We start from the raw sequence: 19,669 nt of genomic DNA, 5'->3' as shown, positions 1-19,669 counted from the left end.
TATCATAACTAATGTACCAGTAAAGTGCTCAGGGTCCACCCATGGTACTTGCATTTTCCGGATGTCTGAATTCAGCCAACTTGTTAATTATGGCCAACAAACTCAGCACAGTTACACACTAACTCAAGAAATAGAATGTCACAGGTGCTCACGGAGAAACTTAACAGTCTCATGAAAAAGGTGGATATAGACATGTAAGGAGTACGATGAAAGGCCACACAAAAATTTGCATTATTTTTTCCCACTTCGTACTTGCTTTGATCACAAAAATAAGCTGCATAGATAAGTACTGCTCACTGCATGGTGACAGTTAAACGCCTTTTTTTCCAGTCCATGCTGGCTCTTTTCATCCTGTAGCTACTCCATCATCAATACTCACTCACTTGACCTTCCTCTACAGGCTAACGATGTGCTACTATTCACTAAAATGGATGCCAATTATCTATTACCAGGTTAATTAGAGAAAGGAAATGTCACATTGTTGTTACCTGGTAAACTAATGGTAGCAACAGAAAGCTTGGTTTTTTCACCCTTAAGCACAAAAAAAAAAAAGGGAAAATATTTTAAGAATAACATTAAAGCTCTGGAAGATTTTACTTTTTTTCTTTTTTTGTACTATGTAGTTAATTAAACTATGCCAACACCACACATTTATGGTATCAGGGTGTCAGTTCTTGAAAGTAAGCACAAATCTCCCATGTCAGAATAAGGTAGCTACTTATATATCTGAGGTTTTTCTGAGTGATCTACACTTTTCCAAGTCAGAACAGGAGTATTTTACTGGATTTGAAACTTTCCATGGTGCTTAGGTGAGAAGTTAAAACACTACCTACCAGAGGATGTTTACTGGAATACAGCCTAGCATTGGCTGTAAGAAAGCACAACGAAGGTCAGGCCACATAAGAAAACTTAAGCTTGATTTAACCTTCATCACATGCATGCACATCATACTAACAGAATGATACTGTGGTTGGACAAGTGCACCTTATGCATGAAGAAGTGATGCATGATAAAAAAGATTATGCTGGTGGGCACATAGTAGTGCTTCAGAGAGTCTGAAGGCACGTGAAGATTTATTTAAGAAAAGGTACAGAGTAGTCATCTCTGGTGGATTGACCCTGGCTGGACACCAGGTGCCCACCGAGCCACTCTATCACTTCCCTCCACAGCAGGACGGAGTGGAGAGAAAATAAGATGGAAAAAACTCATGGGACAAGATAAAGGCAGTTTAATAAAGCAAAGGTTGCACGCAGAAGCAAAGGAAAACAAAATATTTATTCTCTACTTCCCATCAGCATGTAATGTCCAGCCACTTCCCAGGAAGCAGGGCTTCAGTGCACATAGTGGTTGCTGTGGAAGACAAACGTAATAACAAATGCCCCCTGCCTCTTCCTTTCTCTTAGCTTTCATTGCTGAGCAGACATCATATGGTATGGAATATTCCTTTAGTCAATTTGGGTCAGCTGTCCTGGCTATGCCACCTCCCAAGGTCTTGCCCACCCCTAGCCTACTGGTGAGGGGGGAACGTTGGAGAGACAGCCTTGGTGATGTGTGAGCACTGCTCAGCAGTAGCCAAAACACTCGTGTGTTATCAACACCTTTCTAATGACCAATATAAAGCACAGCACTACAAGGGCTGCTATGGCGAAAATTAACTCCATCCCATACATCATCTCAGTCCATAATCCAGGAGCAGGACCAGATCTCTGATTTACTTTTGTTTTGATTGTTGATTCTATAATAATCTGACAGACTATGAACTGGGCTCTGCAATATCTGTTTGTCATCTCCTGGTAGATCATTCAGGCATGAAGTCATGAGCTCTGAAAAAAAAAAATTACATCTACTAGAGTCTTCTCTCAACAATGTAGGCTACTGTGGGCACACCAGACTTCAGCTTTCTGCAGTGGCTTCCTAGGGACTAAAGGATTTTTTCTCTTCTATCTGCCTGATATAAAGAAAGTCAACAGCCTTCTGGGCTGCAGTAGGAAGAGTGTTGCCAGCAGGTCAAGGGAGGTGATTATTTCCCTTTTCTCAGCCCCGATGAGACACATCAGGAGTGTTGTGTCCAATTCTGGACTCCCCAGTACAAGAGATATGGACATACTGGAAAGAATCCAGTGAAAGGCCATGAAGATGATTAAGGCACTGGAGCATCTCTCACATGAGGAAAGGCTGAGAGAGCTGGGACTATGTAGCCTGGAGAGGAGAAGGCTTAGAGGAGGATCTTATCAATGTGTATAAATACCTGATGGGAGGAGGTAAAGAAGACAGAGTCAGCTTCATCTCACTGGTATCCAGTGAACAGGCAAGAGGCAATGGACACAAGTTGAAATACCATAAATTCCACTTAAATATATGAGGGAAAAAAATGGGTGAGAGTGGTCAAATATTGGAACAGATTAGCCAGAGAGGTTGTAGAGTGGGAGATATTCAAAACATGACTGGACAATGTCCTCAGCAACTTGCTTGAGCTGACCCTGCCTTGAGCAAGGGGCTGGACTAGGAGATCTTCAGTGATCCCTTCAACTACTCTGTAATTCTGTAGCACTCAGTGCAATGGCATCACCTTATTGACGTAATTATTTCTAGGGTGAGAACCAGACTCAACATCACTAGCACTAAGAAATCCCTATGATGCACAGTGAAAATAATTTTTGCAGGAGATAGAACTGTTAAAGGGCTGCCAAAGAGCTGGTCATATAAATTAAGGGCCATCAAAAACTTTATCACTTTATCATCTTCTGTTTCAAGGCAAGATAAATTGATCTCATCTTGTTTAGCATAAGCCCTGTACTGTATAAAGTGTCTGTTCTCTTTATAAAGTTGTACCAAGCCCAAATAAAAAAATATATTTTTAAGAGCAAGAGTGAGAGAATAAGCCACACATTAGTCATACGACTCAGTTCTGAAAACTGCTCAGATACTGAGATGATGGGAGACTTAAGAATGTGAATAGACTAGAAAATGGCTGAGAGGAAGGCAAGGGAGGAGCATGGATTAGTAACTGAATTTGGGCACTTGACATGGGAAAGTAGGGGAGCTCTTAACAGAGAGACCTTTAACAAAGGAAAGCAGTGTTATAAAATCTCAGAAACAACCACCTGAAGCCTACCAGGGGGCTAAACAGAGAGCATAACCCAGCAGAGAGGAGTGACTCAAGAGAAAGAGAAAGGGGTTTGTAATAGGTATTCATCTTAGACTGGTGTTGCCATCAGGCAGGAAAAAAAGGAAGTTTTGTAGATATATGGCTGGAAGATTAAACCTGAAATTGAGTACATAAAGTTCTTCCAAGGAACTGCCTTAAAGGGGAGTAACATACATACATGTATATACACTCCATACTGCAGTACTCTGTACTGCAGAATTACTGAACAAGTAGCATCATGTTCACTCATTTTCATTTCTTGAAGATGAGGTGAATTGTCTTTTTCTTCAAGATTGGGCTCTTTATGATCCTTCTATGTTGTTTTATTGGAAAAAGCTAAATTTTGCTTCAGGCACAGCCTGTAGTCGATAGAGATCGTTTTACATACTTCTCCCTTTTATCTCAGTAAGGAGTGAGGTTCACGTCGATATCATATACGTTTCATAGAGAGACGGACAATTTCAAGTGGAGTTAAAGCCAGCAGTACGACTGTGTTATGCTGCCTTAAGTGTATCTGACTAAAGCCTGAGCTTCTCTAAGTTTTATTCATCTGTTTCTGGACCTAAATGGCCATTATGGCAAACAGGCACAGCTAGAAAATAGCAGGACACAAGCTATGCCCAGCTTTTAGTCATTGGCAGTCACATGGTTAAGAGAGCAGATAGCTACATTAGTGCTTCCAGTCAGTTTTGCAATCTTCCCACTTGGGAAGAATTCTCACTGAGCTCATTATAGGCTCTTTTATTTTAACAATGGGAGGAAAAGCATGAAAATGGATTTGCTTCAACCTATTTTTATAACATTTGGTTTTCTCCCCACTGCTTCTCATTTTACTTTAGAGATCTCAGTTTTGACTGATGAAAGAGTGAATATGGATCCAGGGTACAGGAATGAAAACCACACAGTGAAACACAACAGATTCACACAGTCCATAGGGCTGATTCTAAAGGAAGGAGTGCCAATCATTAATGAATAGATTATTTAAAACTACTAACAATTTTATTTAAACAGGAGGAAACCAAAATGAAAAACAACAGGTAAACTCTGTGTAATACAATACAGCATAAGGCGCACCTGATGAACACGATTCTTTACGGACAAGGTACACGTAACTGGAAGGAAAAGGCTGGTTTTAATGCTGTAGTAACCTCATCACAGGAACACTATTTATTAAGTTTTATGATCAAGTATCCCTGCAAGTATTAGTAGGAGCTCTGTTTTTCACATCCCTATATTACTCTCTGGCATTTTGCTCTAATAGACTATGACAGTTTAACGGACTGTTTACACAGATGAAGAAACTTTAAATAGCGTAACTGGATATGGCACCAGCTTCACCAGTTAGAGAAATGAGCTCATGCAGCAAAATTCATGCCAGTGATGGATTCCAATTTCCAGTTCTCCTAAGGTATCATGCATACTCCATGTCTCATGCTTGTAAATATGGAACAACTATCTTCCTTGCAAAGACAGCCATCAACTACGAAATATAACATAAGGTTAAAGGGACAAGTTTGAAGATATCTTAGAAAAAAAAATCAGCAATCTTAATAGCTTAATATAATGTTATTTAAGATAACCTTGATAACATGTTGAGATCAGTAAGACCAACACTGCCCTAAAGAAATTGCAGAGCTGATAATGAAGAAAACTTAAAAGCAAAGCATGGAAGAATTCTTGTTAAGGAGGTGTTAGGTCCTGCCTCTTACTAAGACTAGCATACGGTATTTTGAAAGCAGATCTACTGAACCTCTCAGCGGTTTTACTGACTTCATTATTACTAGAAGAGCAGAACTTGTACTCGAAGGTGTGGAATTATTCTGTATTGAAGTAATAAAAACTGAGAGATTGTAGCTGGCTTTTATGGAAGCTAATGGGCTTACAGTCTTCTGCTTAGTTCTCTTTGACACAGAAGGCAATATTTGGCAAGACCAAACATTAAAAGAAAACTTATAAAAATAATTTTGTTATCAAAGACTGTGTACACTCATAAGAGATAATTCACCATGTTTCAAATAGTGATGATGCAGAATACAGGGCTCTGAAGAATATAATTAAAGTTTCAGTGTCTTGGGCAACACAACATACTGCCAAAATCAGTATTTTTTAAATACTGAGAAAAACTCAGAGACTGTGATGACACCAGAGGAAAACGCAGGGAAGATATCTGGGAAGAGATCATCAGTTCTGATGAAAGCTGTAACTTACGGTAGATTGATATCACTCCTTTGGAGGAGAAATGACTCTCAACAGAAAAGTTACACCCTAAAATTTATGCCTGAAAAGTAACAGAAGCAGAAAACAATAGCCTAGAAGTAGTTTCTCTGAACACACAGGAACAGTTACAGAGCAGAAAGGGAAATCCATCAAATTGAAATTCCTTTTTTTCCCTTTCCCATATTGTTCATCCCTGACTTTCCCATCTGGTAGGAAAAATTGCTAAGCTACAAGGGCAAATATAGTGTAGTTCACACAACTGTCTTGTGAGAACCTAGAACCCAAGACTCAAGTCAAAACTGAGAACTTTCCCCACCACATAACAACTGTAAATTACCTTCAGTGAATTTCATGTGCTACCATCATATGAAAATCTCCAAGGGCAATAGCCTTGTTACATTCTACGTGCATTACACTGAAGGTTGACCAGTTTTTAATCTAATTTACACAAACCTTAATCAGAGGTAGCCAAACTTAATAAATCATGGAGTCATAGAATCATAGAATCTTTAAGGTTGGAAAAGACCTCCAAGGTCATCAAGTCCAACCATTAACCTAACACCACTATGCCTACCAAACCATGTCCTGGAGTGCCACATCTACAAGTTCTTTGAACACTTCCAGGGATGGTGACTCCATCACTTCCTTGGGCAGCCTGTTCCAGTGCCTGACCACTCTTTCAGTAAAGAAGTGCTTCCTAATATCCAACCTAAACCTCCCCTGCAGCAACTTGAGGCCATTTCCTCTTGCCCTATCACCAGTTACTTGGGAGAAGACACCAACACCCGCCTCCCTACAACTTCTTTTCAGGTAGTTGTAGAGAGCAATGACGTCTCCCCTCAGCCTCCTCTTCTCCAGACTAAACAATCCCAGTTCCTTCAGCCACTCCTCATAAGACTTGTTCTCCAGACCCCTCACCAGCTTCGTTGCCCTTCTCTGGACGTGCTCCAACAACTCAACGTTCTTCTTGTACTGAGGGGCCCAAAACTGCACACAGTATTCAAGGTGCGAAGTTACACTGGCTATAAACAGCAATGCAAGAAACATCAAAATCAGGTTCTAGATGAGCAACAAAATCTCAGGAGTATATAAAGGAGTACCAGTTGCTTTACTCAAGTTTTAATAACTTTCTTTTTTCATTATTTTTAACATTACTGAATATTCATTATTTACTTTTAGGTATTCAAGTTACTATGTGGTTAACTGTACTTTCTATCAGATTACTAGTCTTGATTTTTATTAAGATAATCCAGTACAGTTTTGTCTTCTTGTCTTTTTATGGGCCACTTCTCTGTCATTTCTTCCTATTATATCTGTGACCAAAGAGATTTTGAAATGAGATTTTTTTTTAATTGTTTTTGTGGGACATGATTGTGCTTTATTTTTCCCATTATATTATACTGAACTTTTGCAGCTCCCTGCATCACTTAACACTTCCTTAAAAAAAGAGGTCACCTGGAGTTTAAAGAGCCTTTAAATATGCAGCACATTTCTACACAAAGGCTGCAAATCTCGGCCCATTTAGTAAAGATTTTCCCCAATGTGCTTGACAGATTAAACTAATGTAATAGAAAGCAATAGGGACTATCCAATTTTTCCACAGCTCCACAGTTTTTAGCAATATTGGTGTTATTACATGGTGCTCTTAATGTCGGAAGATTGCAGAGTTATAAAATACAGAAATATTTGGAGAACATAGCTTTCTTTTGGATTAATAAAAAAAAACTCAGCTATCTTATTAAATTGAGAAATTTAAGGGAAAAAATGTGGGAAAAGGAAGCAAAATTATTTTATCTGTTCTTTTCTTTCTCTCCCCATTGATCAGCACTGACTGACAGTTAAATAAGTGGTTTTGAGAAATAATGGATGGACAATAATCTGGCCAACCTTGGAGCTTTGATGGCATAGTTAGAATTCAGGGAGAAGCCTCCTGAAGAACCTCTGAGGTTTAAAGGTCGCATTACACACAAATTTAAAAGTTTGATTACACAATTAAATTTAGTAAAATGTTTAAGTGGTACTCCTCATTCTAGACTCATCTTGCTTAAACTGCAACAAAGTGCTGTGCTTAGCTTCCAAGCCTCTTCCAAGCTTTCCGTGATATTTCACCAAAGAAAAATATCAAGCACAAAGACCTAGGTGCAGTGCAGAAGACCTAAGCCTAGGTGCTAGTGTGGATAGCAACAGATCATCAGAGCTCCTGGAACAGGTATCAGGTCTCATTCTGATGCAGGGAGGATAAAAATAATGCTTTGAGAAACATACTGTTCTTTCCAAAGAGAAAGAAAAAAAACAAGTGTTCTAAGTACTTCCCTCAATAAACTGAATAAAAGAGTAAGAACTTGCTGTCAGACAACATTAAACAGCTGAATAAATACCCAAGATGATTATCTAGCTAGAATGATTTGAAAAGGAACACTTAAATTTAGTCTTCAGACAAACACTGATTTCACCTTCCTGTTCACCTTATCTGCAAACTTTAGCCAAGTTACTTTCAACTTAAATAAATGTAAGGGAAAGACCACCATTGACTTGCCTCTGCAAGAACTTACGTATTTATACTCCAAACTGGAAAAAAAAATAAATATCAGAGAAACTTTCTGTCCTATCTGTCACTGATTCCCCATCATCTGTTTATTATGCATAAATTATTTTAACCTAAATGACATATCGCAGATTTAATGATTGCAACAGGTACAGTCCTAGAAACTACAGGAACTGGAGGAAATTGTAGGAATTATAGGAACTTGGAGAAGCCCTGAGAAATGTCATGCTGCTGAAGGAACTCTCAGAGGTCTCTCTGAAGAAGAGAGAAATCTGTCCATTTGTTTGGAGGTATAAGACATCACTAGTCTAAATCACCTGAGTTAACCTACCCAGTGTGATCTGACTTTTGTGCCTAGCCATTCCCCCTTTCCTTCCTACTTTCTCCAATAAAAGGTTCTCATGACAGTGACCTTCAGCAGGAGCCTGAGGAAACCCATGGGAGAATTTACAGTGGGCATTTCCAAAGATGGGTATGCAACACAAGCTGTAGCCAGGACTATCTTATTACATCAATGCACAGAACAGGCAAAAAAAAAAAGTTTTCTACCTCTGCAAATGAACATGTGGTTAAAAATAGCATATCAAGCAGATGCAGGTACGCAGATTCTGAGAGAGGCATGTCTGCTTGATGCAGTTCTGAATAGAATCATAGAATAGTTTGGGTTGGAAGGGACCTTTAAAGGTAATCTAGTCCAACCGCCCTGCAAGAAGCAGGGACATCTCCAACCAGATCAGGTTGCTCAGGGCCCTGTCCAATCTGGCCTTGAATGTTTCCAGGAATAGGGCATCCACCAGCTCTCTGGGCAACCTGTTCCAGTGTTCCACCAGCCTCACTAGAAAAAATTTTTTCCCAATGTCCAGTCTGAATCTGCTTCCTTCTATTTTGAAACTATTACCCCTCGTCCTATCACAACAGGCCTTGCTAAAGAATTTCTCCCCATCTTTCCTGTAGGCCTCCATAAGGTACTGGAAGGCTGCTATAAGGTCTCCCCGGAGCCTTCTCTTCTCCAGGCCTCACAGCCCCAACTCTCTCAGCCTGTCCTCACAGGAGAGGTGCTCCACCCTTCTGATCATCTTCATGGCCTCCTCTGGGCTCACTCTACATTTGCTGAATACATTTGCTGATTCAAATCTTACTATCATAAAGGTGAGCCACTCCCTCAGAAATACTTTCTGATCCTTACATAGTGCTTTGAGTCCTTTTTATTACCACTATTATACAGTTTTGAGAAAAGGTATTTTGCATATGTTTTGAATTCTCCAGTGTTTATATAACAGCCATACTATACCTTAAATGTATCTTCACTGTTGGGATTAAACACTTGGTGTTTCCCAGATCCCAAAATAATAGGACCAGAAGCTTTGTTTTCTCCATAAGCGTAAAGGGATACTGTTGCTGTTGTGCCAGCTGTTTCAAAATCCCCAGTGACTACAGTAATCTTCCAGTCTCCTTCTGTAAAGTAAAAAATAAAATCAAAATGCTTTTATAACTGTTACTGATATGTAGCAAGTTACTTGAAAGATATAAATAAAAGTATAATTTAGTCCAGGGACTGTAACTACTGTGTGCCTGAAAGGTAATGATGCTGGGAGAGGCAACAGAAGATTGGCTAAATGCTACATCATTAAAACTCATCTTAGGTGAGCTGTGTAACTTTAAAGATTTAGGAGGCTTGCAGTGTACCAAAGCTGGAAATATGAACAGAGTGAATTGCTAACGACAAGTTTCTAGTGAGATTTCTAGCGATAACCCTGTGGGTCATCACAGAAAAAGCCCAACCTCCAGAATTTGGATTATGATAACACATATAGCCAAGAAAAGCAACAGAAAAAGGTATCAAAGCATCAAAATTAAGTACCATTTCCTCTCATTTTATGTTGATGTGACACATCAAGAGCTCAGTTTGCCTAGATGGAGGCATGACATTGAGATTAGCATGAAAAAGAAGATTTTGGAGAAAATTCTGACACTAGATGCAGACTCTTTAGAAAATCATTTTATATAAAGCTTCCCTGGTACTAAAATGTTTTCTGTACTCCCACACAATGCACATAAGTTATTTAAATAACTGAAAGCAGCTTAATATAAATCTTATTTTAAAGAAGAACAATTCATAATTGGAAAATGCATTTCTACATCTGAAAAGCTGGGATTGCATGCTCTCCACCCCTCTTTTGATTGCAGCTTTTGCCTGTATGAAACAAGTTCCACTTAGTGACAAATTCATTCTGTGCAAGACAAACAACAGCCCACAGTCATCTTATAAATAAATGCCAACGTGTACACTGCAATTTTATTAATAGAAAGCTGTCTGGTAATGCCTGCGTGAATTAAATCTATTGTCTGACAGCAGTATTCATCTTGGGCCAGCCTCATTATCCCTCAGTAATTCGCCCCACAAAGATTGAACTGGAGCAGGAAGTTTGATTTCCTTTTTTCCAGATTTTTGAGGTCTGGCTGGTTTGGAAGGCAGATTTTTAAATACACAGCTGGGAATTTAAAACACAGCAACAGTTCATTTGGTCTGATCAATCAAACTCGGCCAGCAGGTCGAGGGAGGTGATTCTGCCCCTCCACTCCACTCTGGTGAGACCCCACCTGCAGTACTGTGTCCAGCTCTGGACATAAGAAGGACGTGGACCTGTTGGAGCAAGTCCAGAGGAGGGTCACAAATATGATCAGAGGGCTGGAGCACCTCTCTAGTGAGGAAAGGCTGCTTTTTAGCCTGGAGAAGAGGAGGTTTCAGGGAGAACTTATTGCAACCTTTCAATATATAACGGGGGCTTATAAGAAAGACAAAGACCTTTTTACGAAGGCCTGTAGTGAAAGGACAAGGTGCAATGGTTTTAAAGTCAAAGAGTGTAGATTTAGATAGGAAGAAGTTTTTTTTTTTATGGTAAGTGAGGTAAGACACTGGAATAGGTTGCCCAGAGAAGTTGCAGATGCTCCAACCCTGGAAGTGTTCAAGTTCAGGCTGGAAGGGGCTTTGAGCAACCTGATGTAGTGAAAGATATCCCTGTCCATGGCAGCCCAGTGGACTAGATGATCTTTAAAGATCTCTTCCAACCCAAACCATTCTATGATTCTATAAAGCAAGTGAATAATCCAATTTCCATTACAAATTCTCAGACTCCAACTTGTGACAAACTCTTTTGTGCCTTTGAAAATTTGCATCCTCATAACTTTCTCTATTGATCTATTTTCTTAACAAGAGAACCATAGCATCAAGGAACAAAAAGAATCAACATCAATTGGAAGGGTGAAAAGCCTCTATACACTGAAGGTGGAAACAAAGAGCACAAGGCAGGCACTCCCTGCCACATAGAAGAGCTCATTTACCAAAAAAAAAGTCAGTCTCTTCTGTTTTCAAACAACATAATATTAATTCCTTAAAGGTAAATTTCCTTTGGACCATTTGACTGGAAAATAAGGACAATTCAATTTACAAGTGCTTATGAAGAATGGTGCAGACAAAGGATAAAATATGACCCACTAATCCTGATAAAAATTCAAAAGTCATTCAGAAACAAATATTCATTTTAAAGCAGGCAAAATGTATTTTCTTTTGGACTTGTTCATCATCTGATTTATTGTAACCCAAGTGTTTTTATGACCTTTTCTATTCTATTATCCTCTTCAAGTCTCTCTTTTGTTAAGCAATGCAGTTTTGAAACAACACAATTGGTACTCTTCAGACTGCATATTCTAGCTCAACTTCTGCCTCCAAAGGATAAGTGTATTTCGCACACAAGTACAAATCTCAAGGTAAAAAAAAGAAATCAAACTTCCCCAAAAACCTTATAAAAAAGAGTTTTGGTTTGCACTCCTCAATATTGACTCTGAGGGTTTTTCTTTTCTGGAAAAAGACAGGACTTTGTGTTTGACAGACAATAAAAGTATAGGAGAAGAATCCTAAAATTTGTAATCTCTTTGATTCCAGAAATCTTCATGGCATTCCTGCATGCTTCCAAATAGAAACTGGAAACAGTAAGCACTACAAACACATTATTTTGATGCTCTTTCGCATAAAAAGCTAGTTTTTGTTCTGATGAGGTAGAATATAAATAGTTCCTTAATGACTGAAGAGGAATACATGTTGAGGAGAAAAGAATACAGAAAAAGTAAAGTCACAGACGTTACTTTAATTTAGCATACATGGAGAAAGGGTGCAACCTGCCACCAAGTACATTCCCCATGGGCATCAGAAAAAGGTACCTTACCACAGATTACTTTCTAGAAATTTTCTTTAGGTTGTTTTTTTTCTAGAGTATTAAAAAAAAATACAATACACTAGAAAGTTCTATTCAGAAAAAAATAATTCTGTTTTACAAAAAAAAAATTATCTAGAAGGAAAATTAGATCTTTTTAAAAACTCGAGGGAAAAAAAGTAAGTGAACAAAATCTCAGATCAATCACTCAACCAGTAGTTGGAGCACTCCCTGTAGATGTGGGATACCCAAGTTCAAGCCTCTGTCCCACTGTTCCATATGTCAGCAAATGTCCCAGACAAGATGCTGTTTGCTGCCTATGCTTTTGGGTACCTAATGCTGATTGAGACTTTTGCAACCAATTCACCTTGTGTTTTCATTAAATAGGTCTGTTTTGACAGAGGGTAAGTTTTGTCAATAGCCAGCTCTCCCTCACAGGGTCAGGATGAAAGTGCTGCAAACAAATTTTCACCACAAGACCAAGCCAATTGGATAGACACTTAGTTGACTCCTCCTCTTTGTCATCTTTTGTTAGGTTTACAGGGCAATTTTTATCTGCTGCAACTTTTATTGTATAAGCAGACAGGCACAGCTTAAATGGCACAGCACAGAGATCCAGCTGTAGGTGCAGAGAAGAGTAAGCAGACTGATTTGAACTCCGTGAAGGAGGCTCTCCAGGTGCAGGCCTTGTGGAAGCGAGGTATGGAGAACAGCTAAGGCACAAAGGGTGATGAGCAGATAGAAAATGAACTCGTTCTGGAAAAGGCATAGAAAGGAAGAAGGGCAAAAACACTTGCAATTCAAAATAAAGCTTACAAGAGAATGAGATTTGAATATAATTTGTAAAATAACTGGATACAAATTTTATCATTAACTGCTTGCCATAGGACACTATTAAAAACAAGCTGTTTGGGTCTTTGTGTCTATCTTGATTGATATAATAAATTATTAATAAATATTTTCAAACTTTCTCTCAACAGTTTCTAAATTAATGTCCAACCTACAGCATGAAGAACTTCTCACAGCTGAGAAAATGTTACATGTTATTAGGAAACGTAATTTAATCCATACTGGTTGCAAGGACAGAAAAATCAAGCTGAACAAATATGAAATCACAGGTAAAACAGAAAATGGAAAACTAATAATGAGAGCAATATATATATCCCAGGAGAAAGAATCATGGTTTAAACTGTTAATTTAAAAAAAAAAAATGGAAATTAAGCTAGATCAGCAATACGTGCTAGAAAAATAAGAATTTTCAACCAGAGAGAAAATTAACATTACGGAAAGAAAAACAACAGAATAAAAAGAAAGCATAAGTGAAGTGATTTATTGTTTAAATTAAAATGTGAAGCTCAGAGTTTACTATAATATTCAAATAGTGTGCTGCAATTAATATTTTAAAATAAATGCAAACAGCAACAAGTGTGTAAAGCAATTAGTTCTGAAACAGAAACAGTCTTCATTAAAGAAAGAAGACTAGAACAGCACTTGCCGTTTGCTTCTTGCATTTTCAGCTGTTGATTTATTTGAAATTCTGCCAAAAAAAAAAAAACAGTTAATAAAGGATCTACCCTTTAACATTAAAGAAAAGATTTGAAAGAGAAGATGAAAAAGACATTCTGTGATTCTAGCCAATACAAGAAAACTTTCCTTCTCATTCATTCCCTCATTACTTTCTCACTTTCACCTATACCCATTATGCAGTGCAAACATAAAGTATTCGCTCAGAAGTACAAAAAAAGGAAGAGACAAAATGGTTAACTGTGATATTTAAAGTGTAAATTCAGCCCAGATTACTTTGGAGGAAAATAATTACAACTTACTGATCTTACCTCCATAAAGTTACAATAAACTTTACCTTGAGGATACAGCTCGATTTCTGAATGAATTACACCCTGGGACATAAACGGAAGCCACCTAAGAATAAGAAAGAAAATAAGAAAGCAGATAGGAATCAATGTTTTCTCTACTGTATTGCCATATAACTGAATAATCCACTTCTTATTTTCATACTGACTACATATAACAGCAAAGGGTCTCTACCCCTAAAATTTTACTATTTGATTTGATAGATGTTAAAGTAGAAATTATTTGATCCAACAAAGAATTTTATTTGTGCAAACATAAAAGCTGTGTAAGCATAAAATATTCGTGTGTCAGATGAAGAGACTGATATGGCACGAATGTACGTATTTTTTATAGCTAAAGAGAAGAATATGGCACAGGACATTTTTTGCAGTGCTATGAATTGAGTGCTAAGTATAATTTGTGTACATCTATTGTGCTATTTCTTAAAATCAAAGTTCAGTGTTAAAAACAAAGATGGAATCAAATATTACTCTTCCTCATTTCTGCTACAAACTGAGGACAGATAAATGAAAAAGTACAAATGAAGGCAAATATTGGTTAGGTTTCTTAGTCATGTCACTCTAGGCTATGGATAATTTCATTCAGAACATGGATTACCTACTCTTTTAGTTTCCTCCTGCTTGGAAAAAAAAACAGCTGGTTTTCTACAGGGAAAAAAGAAAAAAATCAGCAACCTTCCAGGCTGTTGGTTTTTATTTACTTCGTCCACTCCCATGGACTCTTCAGGAATAACCTAAACCATTCAGTCTCCTATGATGCCTTTTGGGAATATGGTACGTGATGAGCAGAACAATTCCAGAGCAGCTTTTGAAGGCTCCTTATTTTTCATCTTGAAAATATTAACAATCCAATTCATATAAGAACTAGTCCCTAAGAAATAAATTTTGTCTTATTAGATAACTACTTATTTATATCACTTCTGCTAAAACCTGACCACACAGGTATCTTCTGCAATCCTAAATGCTAAAAAGTATCAGTCTGTAACTAACAAATACTGTATAATTGAAATCCAGTGAGAGCTGTTGGATGTTCAGAAGTTAATATCAGATTTTTAAGTCAGATAAAATGCTGATGTTTCCTTGGCTAAATGAGAAAAAAAAAATGCAGCATTTTGTTTATATCTCAGATCATAAAATATAAATGTAAAATAAAGCTGTGAGGCTGAAAACTAATAAATTAGAGAGATTTCTGAAGAACAAAAACTTCTCTCCTCTTTGAATAGAGCAGAGTATTTCAGCTTTACATTTTGGCCAACACGGGAGCTAACCCTGACCCCCATCACTGATCTATTTTAACCCTTTTTCAGAGGCAGTGTTTCCTTGTAGAAGAGTTATGAATGAAAAAAAAAAACCCTCTCTCTGCTACTTCTTCACAGTGTCTGTCATTGAATAATTTTTGCTGATCAAGATCTGGTGTTAATTATCACAGAATTAACACAGTAAAGTGCCCTGACACGCATTATTCCTAAGTTGTGTTGCCCTGACATGCATCTTCCCTAAGCTGTGTTACCCACTGGAGGACAGCTATGACACAGAGATGATTCTTCGTAATTGAGGTAGGCAGCTGGCCTGATTTCTCTGTAGAACTTCCATTAGGAAATTTTTTCTTGTATTTTTTTCAGAAAGGTAGCAACCACAGCTAGCAACAACAGCTGGTCTGCTTCCAGATCTGCTGCAGAGAAATCCTCAGTCTTATACTACTGTTTAAAAATATGTTACTGATTAAAGAAAGATCTCAGTTTTAGAGAGTTTTATCAAGGTGAGAAAGCATCTTTATTCCTGGTTTTGAGGATGTGACACCAAGAGCTGCAAGAAGATGTTCAAGGTTATGTTCAAGGTTATTAGGCATCCTGTGTTTATTAAATATTATTAATTAAATAATTTTAATTAAATAATATTAATTAAATATTATTAGTTCTAGTGCCTTGTCACATTGTTTCTCTACACTTCCTTCATTTCACTCAAATGATGCACATACTCGCAAGAGAGACTGCAAAACTGGAAACTCCAAATGTGAGATGGCCATAATATTCTTCCAAACATGCTAAATGCAATATTTATCAATTGACTTTTAAGATGCTTTTTTAGTAACTTAAATGGAACTACCACAAAATAGTTCTGACTTTTGGGCATCCCACTTGTCTCTCCAGCAATGTTGATGGTCCTAAAGAGAGTGAGTGCTACTTCTGGATGGCAAATCTGTTTTCTTTCCCATTTAGAAATACACTTAATTTGAACCTTTTTGTGTGCTTTATCTTTCCTTCCTGACTGGGTAAGTCACACTTACAGCACTGATCCTTGTATGATAAGGCTGCACTGTACAGTCTAGTAACACAGCCACAATATTTAATCTTTCCTGTAGACCATACAGCATAGTAACTCAAGCAGTCTGTTCTGGAACAATACATTTTGTGGCTTATATGAAACTGCAAAATAATCCAATTTTGTCTTTCCCTGGAAAATTAATATCGATTGGCATAATACTGTTAGGGATACATATTTAAGAATCATAGAATCATAAAATGGTTTGGGTTGGAAGGCCATCTAGTCCAAGTCCCCTGCAAGAAGCAGGGACATCTTCAACCAGAGCGGGTTGCTCAGAGCCCCATCCAACCTGGCCTTAAATGTTTCCAGGGATGGGGCATCCACCACCTCTCTGGGCAACCTGGTCCAGTGTTCCACTACCCTTACTGTAAAAAAAAATTTCCTAATGTCTAATGTGAATCTACCTCCCTTTATTTTAAAACCATTACCCCTTGTCCTATCACAACAGGCCCTTCTGAAGACTTTCTCCTAGTCTTTCCTGTAGGCCCCCGTGAGGTATTGGAACATTTAAGAATATTGTTGTAAAAATTACCTTTCACAAATGAAAACATATTCTGAGTTGTTCTCAGCTTCTCTGACAATGACTTTATCACAGTACCAATACTGGGACTCGGCGTTAGCCTCACAGTGCAACAGCACCTTCTGCAGTTTTCCAAGAGAGACGGCTTCCACTTCAAAAGCATTGACCTAGAAGGCAGAGGAGACAACACTTGACAATTCGTCATGGCTAAGTCAGTCTGAAAGGTGAAGCACTTTAAAAGCCTGATTAACTCTCACAAGATACAAAGATTCCCACTGTTTTTCATGACAGCTGGACTGTATTCCAAGTGTTTGGATCTGGAAAGTTAAATGTTTTTTTATTATGTACCAGAGTAAATGAGAAAACACAACTAAAATCAGACTGCAGTAATAATCCCAAATAAATTGGGTTTTCATCCATCATTCAAAATGCACACAATCCTTCACTATTGTTTCAGTACCTCCCCATTTACAATTATTCTTCTTTAGGTAAGAACAAACTAAAGCCATTATTTCCTTTATTGGTATTTATTCAAAATACAGACTTTCTCATATTTTTGGTCTCACCTCCTCTTTTTACATGTTATTCTGCTGGAAGAGACAGAAATCTGACATGCCACTTTCCCCTTGTTTTTCGTTTATGCTTGAGCTTACAGTTGGCAAAGTTTGTTTTCACAGGAGCACGAAGCTGATCAGGTGGAAGGTTCAGGTTGGTAATTTTCTGTCACAGTTAAAAGCATATAGCTTTCTCTTTCTAAATGTAACGGTCCAGGTCACACTTCTCAGTAAAAGGAAAATGAAGGAAAGAACTATATTGGAAAATTCATACCTGTAGAGTTCTCAGTCCTTAGCAAATGGCAGAATCGAGACTGCCTCTGCAACTTTAGTTGTCCCTTGTGTATGTGTAATATATGATCACAAGCTATTCTCTCTGAAGGATCCCTGCCTCAAATTGTGCACAGGCAGGACTGTAGCTTTTTAATACTTCTTTTTATCTTCATTATTTTGATGACTCTATGCATTATTTACCGCAACTACCCAAACAGTTCAGTCAAGTAGAACTAATTTCCCAAGTGACTTCACTTTTGCACTTTTTCCATGGTACCCCAGTCTTCTGCAAATGCTGAAATCTATTTTTCGAAAGGCCATCTGCATAATATTTCATTTTACCTGTATAGTTAAAGCACAGGGATTATTGCCAAAAGCTGTCAGAAGGCAAAGTAGTTTTGGTGCTCAATCGAGAAACAGAGAGGTTAATTTATCAGCATACTTAGCAGTCCAAAGAGCTTACTATGCGCAGAGCAGAACTCTCTGAACAAGCCTCAGTTACAGCTATGGTTGCTCAGAAAAGTTGAACCGGTTAGGCAGCAAAACAGAAGCATATGAAAAGCGGTCACTCAGGGAAGCTTTACTGAGCTTTGCAGATACGCTCAGTATCACGTAGCGTATCTGTGGCAGGGATTAAATGAAGTTGTTCAAACCAGCGCTCAGCTGTCTCTGTCCTCAAGTGAGACATCCCAGGCCCTGCTCTGCTGCTCCATACAATCCACTGTCTCGTCCACCCATTTCCATAACAAAGTGCACTTTGAGCCACCCCCCTTAGCCCCTGTGTAAATAATATGCTGAATTTACTATCAGTCTGGCTAGAATAATTCCCCCAGAAAACTCCTCTTAAATTATGAATTTCAACTGGAATAGAACTTTATATCTTTATACACTAGTAATGGTATAAAATATATGTTTTAAAATAGTATAGATCCCTCTGAAGTTTCCCAGTGAGTTATTTTTACGCTTAGCATTTTAGATACTACTTTTTATTTTGTAATTCAGTATTCTACTAACAGTTTGAGACCATTTGTTAGACATACAAGTGTTAGTTCTCACTAGCTCATAAAGGAAGAAACAGGCTTAACAGGAAGTCATAAGCAGGCTAGTGGCAGAGCTAAGATTAAATTCAGTAGTTCCTGAAATTCACCCATACACTACTGCAGAAAATCAGGATGATGTATGTTTTACTTATTGAGGAGATTGGAGGCAATTGAAAGAAAAATTAATGTAAATCTGCCTTGCTTCAGTCACAACATTATACTATTATACATTTAAAGAAATACATAACGAGCATTCCTACTAAGACCTGAAATCATGGAATGATTTCTGTGCAATCCTTTGGAATCAGCTGTACTCATTAAACCTTGACAGAATATGTTATATATTCACAGGCAGCTCTTCTCATTATCTAGGAGGGTTCTTCATATCATTTTTCTTCTCCTACCTGTGTTTTCACTCATTCTAGTTACACTAGGATTAGTATAAAATTATTTTCCTTAGTTCTTAAAAAATTATTTTTCTAAATCTTTGTGTTCTTTTTTATTAGGAACCTGTTAAGACCAGTAAAACTTACTTAGTTATATTTATATGGCTACGCAAATTGTTTTTCAGACTTACCATTCCTCTCTGAAATGTCACTGGTATGCCAGATTTCTGTAGAAGTCTTACACCAGAATCTCCTCTTTTTCCATAGATACACAGATAAACTGCAGAATTTGTGTCAGCTTGCTCCAAGTCACCAGTGTAGACATAAACATGGTATAAAACAACTTCCAAAAATAACCAAAAAAAGAAAACACGTGTAATTGCAATTCATTTTACTCACCACTCTAGCTGAACATAAACAATGCCAGCAAATTTTATTTGCGATTTATTTACTGGAATATATTCTCCAGAAATCAGCCTAACTATCTGTTTTTAAGATTGTTAAGACCACATTTGTGAATATAAAGCAGATATAACATAATTCAGATTACATTAATACTGAAAACCAGATAACAGATAT

At 37.7% G+C, this 19,669-nt stretch overlaps 2 protein-coding genes across 3 annotated transcripts in view; one reads left to right on the top strand and one right to left on the bottom strand.

Moving 5' to 3' along the window:
- Nucleotides 1-19,669, top strand: part of LOC104474368 (DGAT1/2-independent enzyme synthesizing storage lipids) — a 688,180-nt gene that overhangs the window by 414,458 nt on the left and 254,053 nt on the right. The window lies entirely within an intron of this gene.
- Nucleotides 1-19,669, bottom strand: part of RP1 (RP1 axonemal microtubule associated) — a 181,203-nt gene that overhangs the window by 107,441 nt on the left and 54,093 nt on the right. Inside the window, 5 exon segments of the mRNA XM_086742338.1 lie at nt 9,202-9,365; nt 13,617-13,658; nt 13,983-14,041; nt 16,850-17,004; nt 19,282-19,433. Of these exon segments, the coding sequence (XP_086598464.1) occupies nt 9,202-9,365; nt 13,617-13,658; nt 13,983-14,041; nt 16,850-17,004; nt 19,282-19,433 (572 nt within the window).

The sequence above is a fragment of the Chlamydotis macqueenii genome, chromosome 2 (assembly GCF_036417535.1).
Source record: "Chlamydotis macqueenii isolate bChlMac1 chromosome 2, bChlMac1.mat, whole genome shotgun sequence".
In the NCBI taxonomy this organism is placed as follows: Eukaryota; Metazoa; Chordata; class Aves; order Otidiformes; family Otididae; genus Chlamydotis; species Chlamydotis macqueenii.
Note: the sequence above shows the minus strand (reverse complement) of the source record. Positions and strands in the feature narration are given on the sequence as shown.